At 42.5% G+C, this 11,933-nt stretch overlaps 1 protein-coding gene across 3 annotated transcripts in view; it reads right to left on the reverse strand.

The window, feature by feature from the left end:
• Positions 1–11,506, reverse strand: part of CEP41 (centrosomal protein 41) — a 46,542-nt gene extending 35,036 nt beyond the window's left edge. For all 3 annotated transcript variants that reach the window (XM_060020895.1, XM_060020892.1, XM_060020893.1), the window contains exon 1: positions 11,414–11,506. In XM_060020895.1, coding sequence (XP_059876878.1) covers positions 11,414–11,446 — 33 coding nt within the window. In that variant the 5' untranslated portion in view covers positions 11,447–11,506. The remainder of the gene's footprint in view (positions 1–11,413) is intronic.
• Positions 11,507–11,933: the final 427 nt, after the last annotated feature.

An 11,933-nucleotide genomic window follows, 5' to 3' on the forward strand; every position in this document is an offset into this window, starting at 1 on the left:
TGTCTGCCTAGAATGCCTTTCCTCAACTTGTCCATGGGTAACACTTCACTTCCTCTATAAAGCTGTCCAAGGTGGAATTAGGTACTTTCTCTCTGGTTCCTAGAGTACTGACACCTTGTACTATTGTTCACACCTCGACCTTCTTGCCTAGTCTAGAATTTCCTTGAAGGCAGGGACAATAACTTACTCAAATTTGTTTTCACCCAGTACCTAGCACATGGTGGGCACATTTATTGATATTCAACCAATAAATGAATATCTAGAATGAGGATTATATTACAGCAACTACATAGTTCCTTAGAACAGAACGTCAAACTTTATAACCTGTGTCACTTGCCCTTGAAAACATAGTTAACTACAGCACGTCCTGTTGGAGGATTGAAAAATAAATTTATATATTAAAATACTTTTCAAATGACCCACAAAGCATAAAAAAAAAAAATAGGGTACATTTCAATGTCTTACAGAATATCTATTGGTCAGAGTTCTGGACTTCAGAGACCAGGAAGAATTTTTAAAAACTGAGGTACCTACAGAGAATTATCAACATTTAATTTTGACAAGGACATCAAAAACAAAGCAAAACCTCACAACTACCGTCTGCTATTTTAATACTTAAAAAGTAAGAAAGAAAAAAAAAAAACCAGAATAAAAAGGTCAGTCCTTTAGTGCTACTAAAAAACTCATTGATATTGTCTGTGTTTTTCATTTCACCCCAGGCAAGTAAAACCTTTTTCATGGACGCTTAGCATTGGTCCTCAGAAGTAGAACCCCTGAGCTACTTTATCCTCAGAGAAAGGCTGGAAAGCTCCTTTCTCCTTCTGATCAGCAACCCGCCATCGGTAAGAGAAAGTGACCAATGCCAATTCCAACTCCCTCTTAGATGAAGAAAGAGAAGATTCTTAAGTGAGAAAAGGAAAATACTCAAAGACTGAAAAGGAGGACTGTAGGATGAGTTCTTCAGAGGGAGGCAATATTGTGGCAAAACAAAACAGAAACAAAAAACCCAGGGGAAAACATGTGCCTGGTAAATTTAGGAAAGCTAAAACTGGAACTTAGTTATCTTAAGCTAAGGGATTTTCTTTTTTCTCTGTCATTTTCCTTCCTTCCTTTGTATTTTTATAACTCCTCTCTGTATTTTTATAATTTCTATATGCTGTTTCCTGTTTTTACTTTTGTTTTGTTTTTCCCACTAGTTTCCTAGCAAAGCTCCTTTGAAAGATTCCAGGCTAGTCTCTGCTGAACCAAGGGGATTTGTCCATACCTCAGCCAACATAGCTAAGAAGTGAGGGTGTCTCTGGGGACCAGGTGTGGTGGCAGCAGAATGATGGGGGGAGAGAGTGTGGACAGCTGCAGTCGCTGAGCCCTTCCCACCCCCGGTTTTCCCTTACATAGACTAATGAGAAATCCATACGCTACAGTACAAAAATGTAGTGTTTCTTTCCCATTTTCCCATTTTGGTCCAAATTCTTGTTCCTGACTTTCTGGTACCAACCATAACGTAAAACTATTTGTGTTCCACTCTATGCAGTGCACCACAGAGTTTATGGAACTGCCAGACTTTTTTCCTTAAAATCCTTGCTTTGGGGGTGACTGTTTCTTGACCTACTGACCAACTAGCTTTTTTTCAATTACATAAACAGGATGGAATGGTGGAAAGTGAAAGAGCTGAGAAAAGCAGCTGTTTCAAGGAGGACTATTCATTCATTCAACAAAGCCTTATTGAGCACCAACAATTCATTCAGTCGACATTTACTGGATGCCTACTAGGAGTAAGCCACCGTGCTAAGGACACAGAGGTAACAAAACACAGTCCTTCCCATCCAGCTCTCGCTGATGCTGGGAAGAGAGACAAGTGAACAGACGTCACACTGCATGATGAACAAGCAGAGGGAAGCAGGGGGTGCAACAGGAGCATGTAAGATTGGCACCTAATCCAGATTAAAAGAGTCAGGAACTATTTCCTGAGGGGTGACTTCTGAGCTGAAATCCAAGGGCTGAGAAAGTTAGTCAAGTTAAAGGAGTGGTGGGTGGGAGCTACAGGGTTCCTGGTAACTGATAGACCTGGAGTGGAGGATAGCGGGCAATATGGGGTCAAATGAGGCTGAAGAGGCAGGCAGGGGAAGAACACAAAGGGCCTTGTATCCATGCTAAGAAACCTAGATTTTATCCTGAAGATCAAACAGAGGCAATTTTGCTCCCCCAACTCATGGGGTCACCTGTCAATGTCTGGAGACATTTTAGGTTGTCAGAACTGGGTGGTGGGTGTGCTACCATCAAGTAAGTAGAGGCCAGGGATGCTGCTAAACATTCTACAATGTCAGGAAGACCCCCAACCCCGAAAAAGAATTAGCTGACCCCAAATGTCAATAGTGCTGAAGCTGAGGAACCCTGGTGTAGATGATGGGAGTCACTGAAGAAGGTTAGGGAGAAGGGATGGGATTCTATTTCCATTTTAGAAAGATCACTCTGGCAGCACTCTGGAGAACTAATAGGATCATAGTCAAGAATGGAGGCGCAAAGATCAGGTAAGAGGTTGTGCTCGGAGGATCTGTGGTCCTAAGAAAGCAGCAGTAGAGATGAGGAGAGGGAGACAGTTTTAAGAAGTCTTTAAGATATAAAATCTTTAAAACTGACTAGTGTAACAGGGGAAGGACAGTGATACCATTCCCCAAAAAAGGGACTACGGAGGAAGCATATATTGAAAAACACGATGTGTTCTGTTTGGGGCATTTTGAATATAAGGTATCTGTGGGTTATCCAAAACGGAAGTGGTAAGCTGGCTATCTGGGGGGTCTGGAGATCAGGAGAGATTTCTGGACTAGAAAAAACAAGATTTGGGGGAAGCCATGGGAATGTACACAATCACCACTGGAGAGTGTATAGGCTGAGAAAAAAAAAAAAAACCAACATTTACCTTCAGGTGGAGAAAAAAACTGTGGGTGAAACTTGCAAGAGGCCAGAAGAAAGTGGGTCATGAGAATTAAAGAAGAAGAGTTTCAGGAAGAAGAAAATGGTCAACAGTGATCAATGCTGTCAAGTCAGAGAACAAGAGGTCAAATATGAACAAGCGAACAAGAATGCAGGTCAGGGAAGAGAAAACAGAAAAGTGAATTTGGATTGAACACACCAGGACACTGCTGATGACCCTGCTGGATGCAGTTACAGTAAATTGACAGGAGCAGAAGCAAAAACAGCAGGTTGAGTGTTATGAGAAGGGAGGATAGTAGCCAGATGGTCTTTTTTTCCCCCTTCAGAGTTGCTAAGGAATAGTTTTTGTTGTTTGAAGAAAGGAGAGATTTGAGGATGTTTATAAGCTAATGGGCTGGATAAGAGGTTGAAAATGAAGCAAGCAGGTATGAAAACAAGGGAGCGGGAAAGGATGAGGCCCAGAGCCCAGGTGGAAGGTGCAGCTTTGGACGTATATTTAAGATAATGTAATAAGATAGGTGGTCATAATGAAGTTCAACAAGAGAAGGGAGAAAGCTAAGAAAGTTGATGTTTGTGGTACTCATACAGGCTCTTTGAAAGCAACCAAAAACGACAGAAGCCCTTTGGGGGCTTACATCTCTAGGGAGGGTCAAAAGATAATGCCCTCTCTGTTTACCCACCCCATCCCTGCTCCTTAACCTCTGGTTGGCTTTTAAGACCCAGCACAAACACATCTTCCGGGAAGATTCCTCCTCTGGGGGGCCCAGTCAGATAGAAATCTCTTCCCTGCCTGGATTGTCACCGCACTTTGTACCATTAACACTCCTCACTGCCTACACTTGGGACAGAGGCTCTACCTCTGTACCTGCTACAAGGCCTTGCACCAGTGTGAGAACAATAAGTACACCAAATGGATGGAAATGGTTCTGAGAGCTGAGCAACACGCAGTGTGCGTGCTAGTGCCCCGTGGACAGCACAGACATCGAGGGCTCGAGGAACCTGAAACAAAAAGATAGCTCTCACACTGCGGGTGATAAGGGAGACTGCATGGAAGAAGTGGCACTGGAGCTGTTTTAAGGGTTGAGCTTCTGTGGATAAAAAGATGGGGAAAAGCGGGCTTCCCTGGTGGCGCAGTGGTTGAGAGTCCACCTGCTGATGCAGGGGACACGGGTTCGTGCCCTGGTCCGGGAAGATCCCACATGCCGCGGAGTGGCTGGGCCCATGAGCCATGGCCGCTGAGCCTGTGCATTGGGAGCCTGTGCTCCACAACAGGAGAGGCCACAACAGTGAGAGGCCCGCGTACCGCACAAAAAAAAAAAAAAAAAAAAAAAAAGATGGGGAAAAGGGATGGAAAAAGTATTCTAAGTGGAGGAAATTATAATAGCAAGGCCACTTTAAAAGCATGTTTAAAGAATGGCAAATTGTTCTATTTGCTGGAGAAGATACAACAACAACAATAAAGGTAATTGCTGCTAAAATTTATTGAGCACTTAACTATGTTGTCAGGCACTCAGCTAAGCATTTCTCTCCCTTATCTCATTTAATCCTCACAACCACCAATAAGGTATATACTAGTATTATCCTCATTCTATATATTAGGAAGCAGGCATAGAGAGGTGGAGTGACTTCCTGAGGTTAGCTGGTAAGAGTGGTAGAACCTGGAATTAAACTGGGCAGCCTGGCTCTAGAGCTTGAACTCTTAAACACTTTACTGTGCAGCCTCATTCAGGCAGGGGTTCTGAATACGGGGTCCACTGATGGGCTTTAGGAGGTCCATGAGTCCCATGAAACTATATGTAAAACTTTGAGTATATGTACATTTTTCTAGGGAAAGGGTCCTTGACTTTCACCAAATTTTCAAAGGGGTCTATAACCCCAAAACGTTTAAGAACGGTGGGTATATGGAATCCTGTGCTGTAAGGTTGGACATGGATACGTAGGCACCAGGTGGAGATCCCTGAATTTAGGCTGAGGGTCTGGACTAGGCCCTGAAGACAATGGAAGATATCAAAAACACTGAGATATGAGCCACACAATCAAAGGAGTATTTTGGTAGATTACTAATATATGCAAAGTGAGACCCGGCTTTGTGAATACATGGATGTTGTAGAAAAGGGAGAAGAATGAGAAGTCAACAGTGGGATTTTTCTGAAGGAAAATCACTTAAAAAATGAGGGAGATTGTCTGAATCACAAGTCATTCAAAAATGAATGAGCTTTTCTGACTTCCCACTTCTTTTAAAATGGAACTCACAAGGCTGTTCACATTGAAATTGTAATGTATGTAGTAAGATTTACATTTAAGGACTAAAAAAAATTCCATTATATATTTTGTTCAAAATTTCTCTACTTCTCTCATTTGTATAAAGAGGACGTCAATAAAATAAAGGGACTAGGTGTCAACTTTAAAAGAGATTTTTGTTTATAGGAGTTTTAATCTGGACCAATCCTACCGATCTCAAACACCAACCTTGACCCATGTTTGCGTGTGCAGCAGCCCCTACTCTGCCAGCAGCTACCACCTGGGGCTGACTGTAGTTTTCAAGATGGCCACAACAGAACTTCCCAACCACTCACACTGTGATGTTGACACTCCTCCCAATGAGGGGTGGGGGCCTATGTTCCCTCCCCTTGAATCTGGACGGGCCTGTGACTGATGGAAGTGATGCCATACGACTTCTGAGTCTAGATCATAAAAGACAATACGGCTTCCACCTGGTTCTTTTGGGACACTTGTTCTTGGAACCCAGCTCAAGCTACAAGGAAGGCCAAGTCACATGGAAAAGGCCATTTGTAGGTGATACGGCTGACAGCACCAGCTGAGTTCCCAGCCAACAGACTATATCTTCCTAGAAACTCTAGACCCAGTTTCTGTCTGCAAAACCACATGAGAGAGCCCAAGTAATTGCCTAGCTGAGCCTAGTCAACCTCCAGAACTGTAAGCGATAATAAATAAATGACTATTGTTGTTTTAAGCCACTAAATATGGGGGAGACTCATAAGAAACCAATATATAATTGGAACGCCAACCCACCCTTTTTACTTCCTAGCTAAGCTCGTTGGTTTTTTTTTTTTTTTTTGGCCGTGCCGCACGACAAATGGGATCTTAGTTCCCCCACCAGGGATCGAACCCATGCCCCCTGCAGTGGGAGCGTGGAGTCTTAACCACTGGACTGCCAGGGAGGTCCCTCTAGCTAAGCTCCTTGGGAGAAAACAGAAAAACAAAAACTACACTGAGTAACTGCAACTTACTCCTCCATCCAGTGCAGTGTGGCTACTGTCCCCATCATTCTACTGTGGCTCCCGTAGGAGCGAGCCAATGTCAGAGATCCCCTAACTGCTAAATATAATGGCTGCTTTTCAGTCTCTAACTTACCTGACCTTTCTGTACACTGTTATATAGTCCCACCTTCAGCTTTCACTTGGCTTCAGTAACGGCTCTCTCTAATGCTCCAATCACACACGGATGATTCTTCTGTCAGCCACTTAAACACTGTGTTCCCCAGGATTCCATCTTCTTAATCTACAGGTTCTCTGTCGGCCATTTAGGTTTAATTCCATTTACATGCTTCTAATTTCCAAATAGTGAACTCTAGCCTTGACTTCTTCCAGCTCAGATATATTCATTTACTCATTTAACAAATATTTAAGGAACAATTATTGTGTGCTAGGCAGTGGCGCAGTACAGACAAGGTCCTATCTTATCTTCCTGTAAGTATGCCAAAAATAAACAAGCAAATAAAATAATTACAGGTCATGGCCTACTGGGTGAAGACAGCATATTGAACAAATGCATCTAATTTCACTTCCTTCCAAAACCTCAGTAAAACCTCATTAAAAGGATACTATTTTACAGACACAAAGTCCAAAAAAAAAGAGAGTAAGAGTGGGAGAAGTGATAACAAGTGATTTCTGAAGTCTAGAAGGCACATCAACAAGTGAAAATGACTTGATGGACTCAAGAAAATGGAAGGGAAAGCCAAGAAAAATTCTTGAAAGGCCCAGGAATTGGCAGCCCCAGGCACCTCCAGAAGTGGGAGTAAAAGGAGTGACTGAAATAAGCAAGACTGCTTGAAGGCTGAATGAGAAGCTACTGGATCTCCAAAACCTTCTCCCTCTGTGCCACTAGGTGATTGCCCTTCCCCCACCATAGCAGGTATCTACATATTTATTCCCTGGAAAGGGTTTCTGGACTGGGGGGTGTCTCCAGATACAGGGAAAGGATGTCATTACTGAAAATAGGGGTAGTAGGTGAATGATGCATACTAATGTTGAAATTTAGCCCCTAACCTTAATTCTTCCAGGAATTCAACTAGGCCTTTACTCTCAGGAGAGGGGAGTTCTCTGGAGAAAATGACCAGCCTGAGAGGAAAGAGCTGAAGATACAGATTTGGGAAAGGGAGTCCCCAAATCATGGCCCTCTGAGATCTTCTGGTAATTAAGCTCACATCAGCAAACTCCTCCCAAATATACAGAGGTCTCAATCACCTTTTTAAGTCTCCTACTCAAAAACACAGATTAACAATTTTATGTATGGACTGAATTATGTCCCCTCCAAATTTGTATGTTGAAGCTCTAACTCTCAATGTGACTGTATTGAGATAGGACTGCACCTCTTTGGGAGGTAATTAAGGTTAAATGATGTCATAAGGGTGTGGCCAAAATCCCATAGGATTAGCGTCCCTACAAAAATAGACACCAAAGAGCTCATTCTCTTCCCTCAAGTGCACACTGAAAGAAGAGGTCATCCAAACACATAGCGTGAAAGTGGCCATCCACAAGACAGGAGAGAGTTTTCACCAGAAACCAAATCAGCCAGCACCTTGATCTTGGACTTCCAAGCTTCCAAAACTATGAGAAATGAATTTCTGTAGTTTAAGTCACCCATTCTGTGGTATTTTGTAATGGCAGTCCAAAGCTGACTAATAAAAATAACACCAACAAAACAAAAAGAAAAATAGCAATATGGAGGAAACTGAGACTATGTAGGGAGAAAACATATTTTAAAAAATTATCATTAGAGAACATATCCACACAAAAACTTATACAGGCATATCTCAGAGATATCGTGGGTTCTGTTCCAGACCACCCCAATAAAGTGATTTTTGTGATAAACTGAGTCACACAAATCTTTTGGTTTCCCAGTGCATATAAAAGTTATGTTTATACTAAACTGTAGTCTATTGTGTGCAATAGCATTATGTCTAAAAAATATATATATGTATCTTAATTAAAAAATACTTTCTTACTAAAATATGCTAACCATCATCTGAGCTTTCAGCAAGTCGTAGTAGTAACATCAAAGATCACTGATCATCATATCAAATATAATAATAATTGAACAGTTTTAAATATTGTGGTAATTACCAAAATGTGACACAGAGACACAAAGTGAGCAAATGCTGTTGGGAAAATGTAAGATGTTCAACCTCAGTATCAACTAGGAAAATGCAAATTAAGACCATGATGAGATGTCACTACACACCTATTAAAACAACTAAAATAAAAATTATTTACAGTACTAAATGTTGCCAAGAATGTGCAAACACTGGATCTCTCATACACTGGTGCTGGGAATGTAAAATGGTATAGCCACTCTGGAAAATGGTTTGACAGTTTCTTTAAAAATAAATATAAGCTTACCATACAACACAGCAACTGCACTCCTGGGCATCTATCCCAGAGAAATGAAAATTAATGTCCATACAAAGAACTGTACCCCAAAGTTCAAATCTCTATTTGTAATGCCCCAAACAGAAAACACCCAAAATATCCTACAATAGTTGAATGGTTAAACAAACTGTTATACATCCATACCACAGAATACTAATCAGCAATAAAAAGGAATGAACTATTGCTACAGGCAACAACTTGGATGCATCTTAAGGACATTATTGGAGTGAAAAAAGCCAGTCTCAGAAGGTCACATACTGTACGATTCCATTTATGTAACGTTTTCAAAATGACAAAATTACAGAAATAAGAGGACACATTAATGGTTGCCATGGGTTAGGATGGTGAGGGGGAGGAAAGTGGATGTGACTAGTAGGGAGTAGCCTGAGGGAGATATTTGTGGTGAAGGAATAGTTCTCTATCTTGATTGTAAATTGACACACTTGCAAATCTTGATTATATCAAATCTACACATGTGATAAAATAGCCTCAAACTGTACACACATTGTATAAATGTCAGATTCCTGGTTTTTATATTGTACTATATTTACATAAAATATAGTCACTGGGTGAAGGGTACATGGGGCCACTTTGTACTATTTTTGCAACTCCCTGTGAATTTATATTTATTTCAAAATAAAGGTTTTTTAAAAGGACGTCAGAGTCCAAAACACAGTTCTTAAGAATTAAAAACGTGATGGCAGAAATTAAAAACTCAATAGAGGGACTGGAAGATAGAGTTAAATCTCTCAAAGAGAACAAAAAGACAAAGATCTGGAAAACAGGAGATAAAATTTAAGAAAATTAGGGAACCAGTCATATAGAAGCAACATCAGAATAATGAATTCAAGAAAGAGAGGATAGAGAAAATTGAGGAAGAAAGTCAACAACAAACGATTTTTTAAAATTTTGCGGAATAGAAAGGACATGAGTTTCTGGCGCCCACAAAGATAAGTGAAAATAGACACATAACAAGGAATTTTTTGTGAAACATCATAACACTGGTGACACAGAAAATTCTACAAGCTTCCAGAAAGGAACAATCAAGTCACATACAATGGAACACAATGGCTTTGAACTTCTCCACAACAAAAACTGAACAGTAGAAGACCACAATGCAATGTTTTCAATATGCTGATGATTTCCAACCAAGAATTCTATACTTAACCAAACTCTCAGGGAAATAAATATGAAGGTAGAATAATAACATTTTTAGACATGCCTAATGTCATAGACATAAATTTAAAATATTTATTTCTTATGCACTCTTTCTCAAGAAACTACCAGTAATTGTGCCCCATGAAAACAAGAGAGTGAGCTGAACATCTTTATCCAGAGCACAAATGGACAACCGCACAGGGCAACCCAGCTCTTCTACCCCTACACTCCTAAGATTATTCCTCTTTTTTCTCCCATATTTCTGATCTCATTAATGGCATCAGCATCAATGAGTAGCCCAAGCTGGAAACCTAAGTCATCCATCACACTCTCATTTCTCAAAGCTCATTATTAAGTCATGATGATTTTATCCCCTAAGTATTTCTCTCTGTCCCTAGTTCCATGGCCTTACTTTAGGTCCATATCATAATAACCACCTAACCAATCTCCCTATCCCCAGTTCTGGACTCCTCAATCCATTCTCCACAATGTGGCTACAACCACTGCCTAAAATGCACATCTGACCATGCAACTCGGCTACTTAAAACTCCAATGCTTCTCAATTCTGACCAGCAGGCAAAATAAATACACAGTGGTCAAACCACTACTCTCCACACATACCCCCCCGACATCCACGGTAGACATTATAATCCATCATGGCACTCCCCTACAGAGCCTAAACTCAACCTCACAACTTTCTCAGCAAAGCTCACAGGCATCCATCCTGAGATGAGACACGCTGCAACTCCTGTTCACTGTAAAGGCCAAGAATGTTGGCAAGGTACAGAAGGCCCTTCCAGACTTGACTCCTGCCTCTCTACAAGGAACTGTCCACTTTCATGGTTCTCAGCTCCTAAACTTGGCTCAAGATGTTCTCTCTACCTGGGATGCTTCTTCACCTGGTTAGTAACTTGGGATTTCAGACCATCTCCAGGACCCTTCTCTCACTCCCTCGGTTGAGTCCTAGCTTTCTTCTGTGCTCCCCTAACATCCTGTTTCCCAACCACATTGAACTCAAATTTCGTTTATAAGTCTTCCTCACTAGACTGAACTTGTTAAAGGACTAAAAGGTCTTGTCTTATCTTTTTGTATTTCTAGCACTCCCTGCACCTTAGGAATCCAGTAAACATTTGTTGAGATGAAATGACCACATATGCAGCAGGGCACTGGAGGTGAAACAGACAAAAAAGTAAAACGTCTTAATCGAGCAGAGGGTAAAACTAATGTCATATTTTGCGTCCTTTCCAAATGGCTTGGTCTGCTTATTCCTCCTCTTTCTGTACCCCAATAATCAGAAATGATGGCTCCTTTGATTCTGTTCCTTTAGCGTTTTGGGCTTCATCCAGATGTTACTTATATTTTGTAACTGCCACTCCTAGACTGTAAGCCCTTTGAGGGAAGGGACTTGTGTCTTCATGCACTTCGCTCCTTTGAGCGACAAATACAGTAAGCCTGTGCGGGATGGTGGCCAGGCTGCCCGGGCTCGGAGTCCCCCAGGCCCGCTCCTCCCCCTCCCTCCCCGCTCCAGACCCCTCCTCACGCCGCGGCTTCCCGCCTTCTGGAGGGCGGAAGTCCACGTATTCCCTGCCCACGTGGAGCCTTTTCCGGTACGCCCGCCCCCTCCGATTCTTCGATCTGGACCTGGCCCTCACCTCAGGATTCCCAATGTGCCTCCGGACAGACATATTTGCTCCAACCGACCACGCTCGAGGTTCTAGCCTCACCGGTAACCTCTAACCCTAGCTCCCTACTCCCACAATCCAGCTCAGCCGCCTCTCTACAACCTCTTCTCCGATTGGCCTGCCTTCTCCTGCCAGCCAATGGATGCCCTGTTTACTCTCTTATTGCGGGGTCAAGGGAGAGTGAGACGCCACTCTGGTTGCCAAGGGCAACGCGGGACACCGGCTGCCGAGGTCCTTTGGGCTCTCCGCTGGGCCCGCTGACGCCAGCTTCAGCGCGGGTAGAGGGGCGCGAGGGGGGAGGGGCAGGTTGCCGACTGCGCGTGGGCGGCTGCGGAGAGCTCGAGGGGGGAGGGGCTCGAAAGTGTGGGAAAAAACAAGTGTTTCTAGCTAATGTGGAAGCACAAATACCGCGCAGGGCCATCCCCCTTTAAGGCCGTTTTAGCCAAACATCTGGATACTCTTACACAACAGGGGATAGATATGGGACATG

Source organism: Delphinus delphis, chromosome 9, assembly GCF_949987515.2.
Source record: "Delphinus delphis chromosome 9, mDelDel1.2, whole genome shotgun sequence".
NCBI lineage: Eukaryota > Metazoa > Chordata > Mammalia > Artiodactyla > Delphinidae > Delphinus > Delphinus delphis.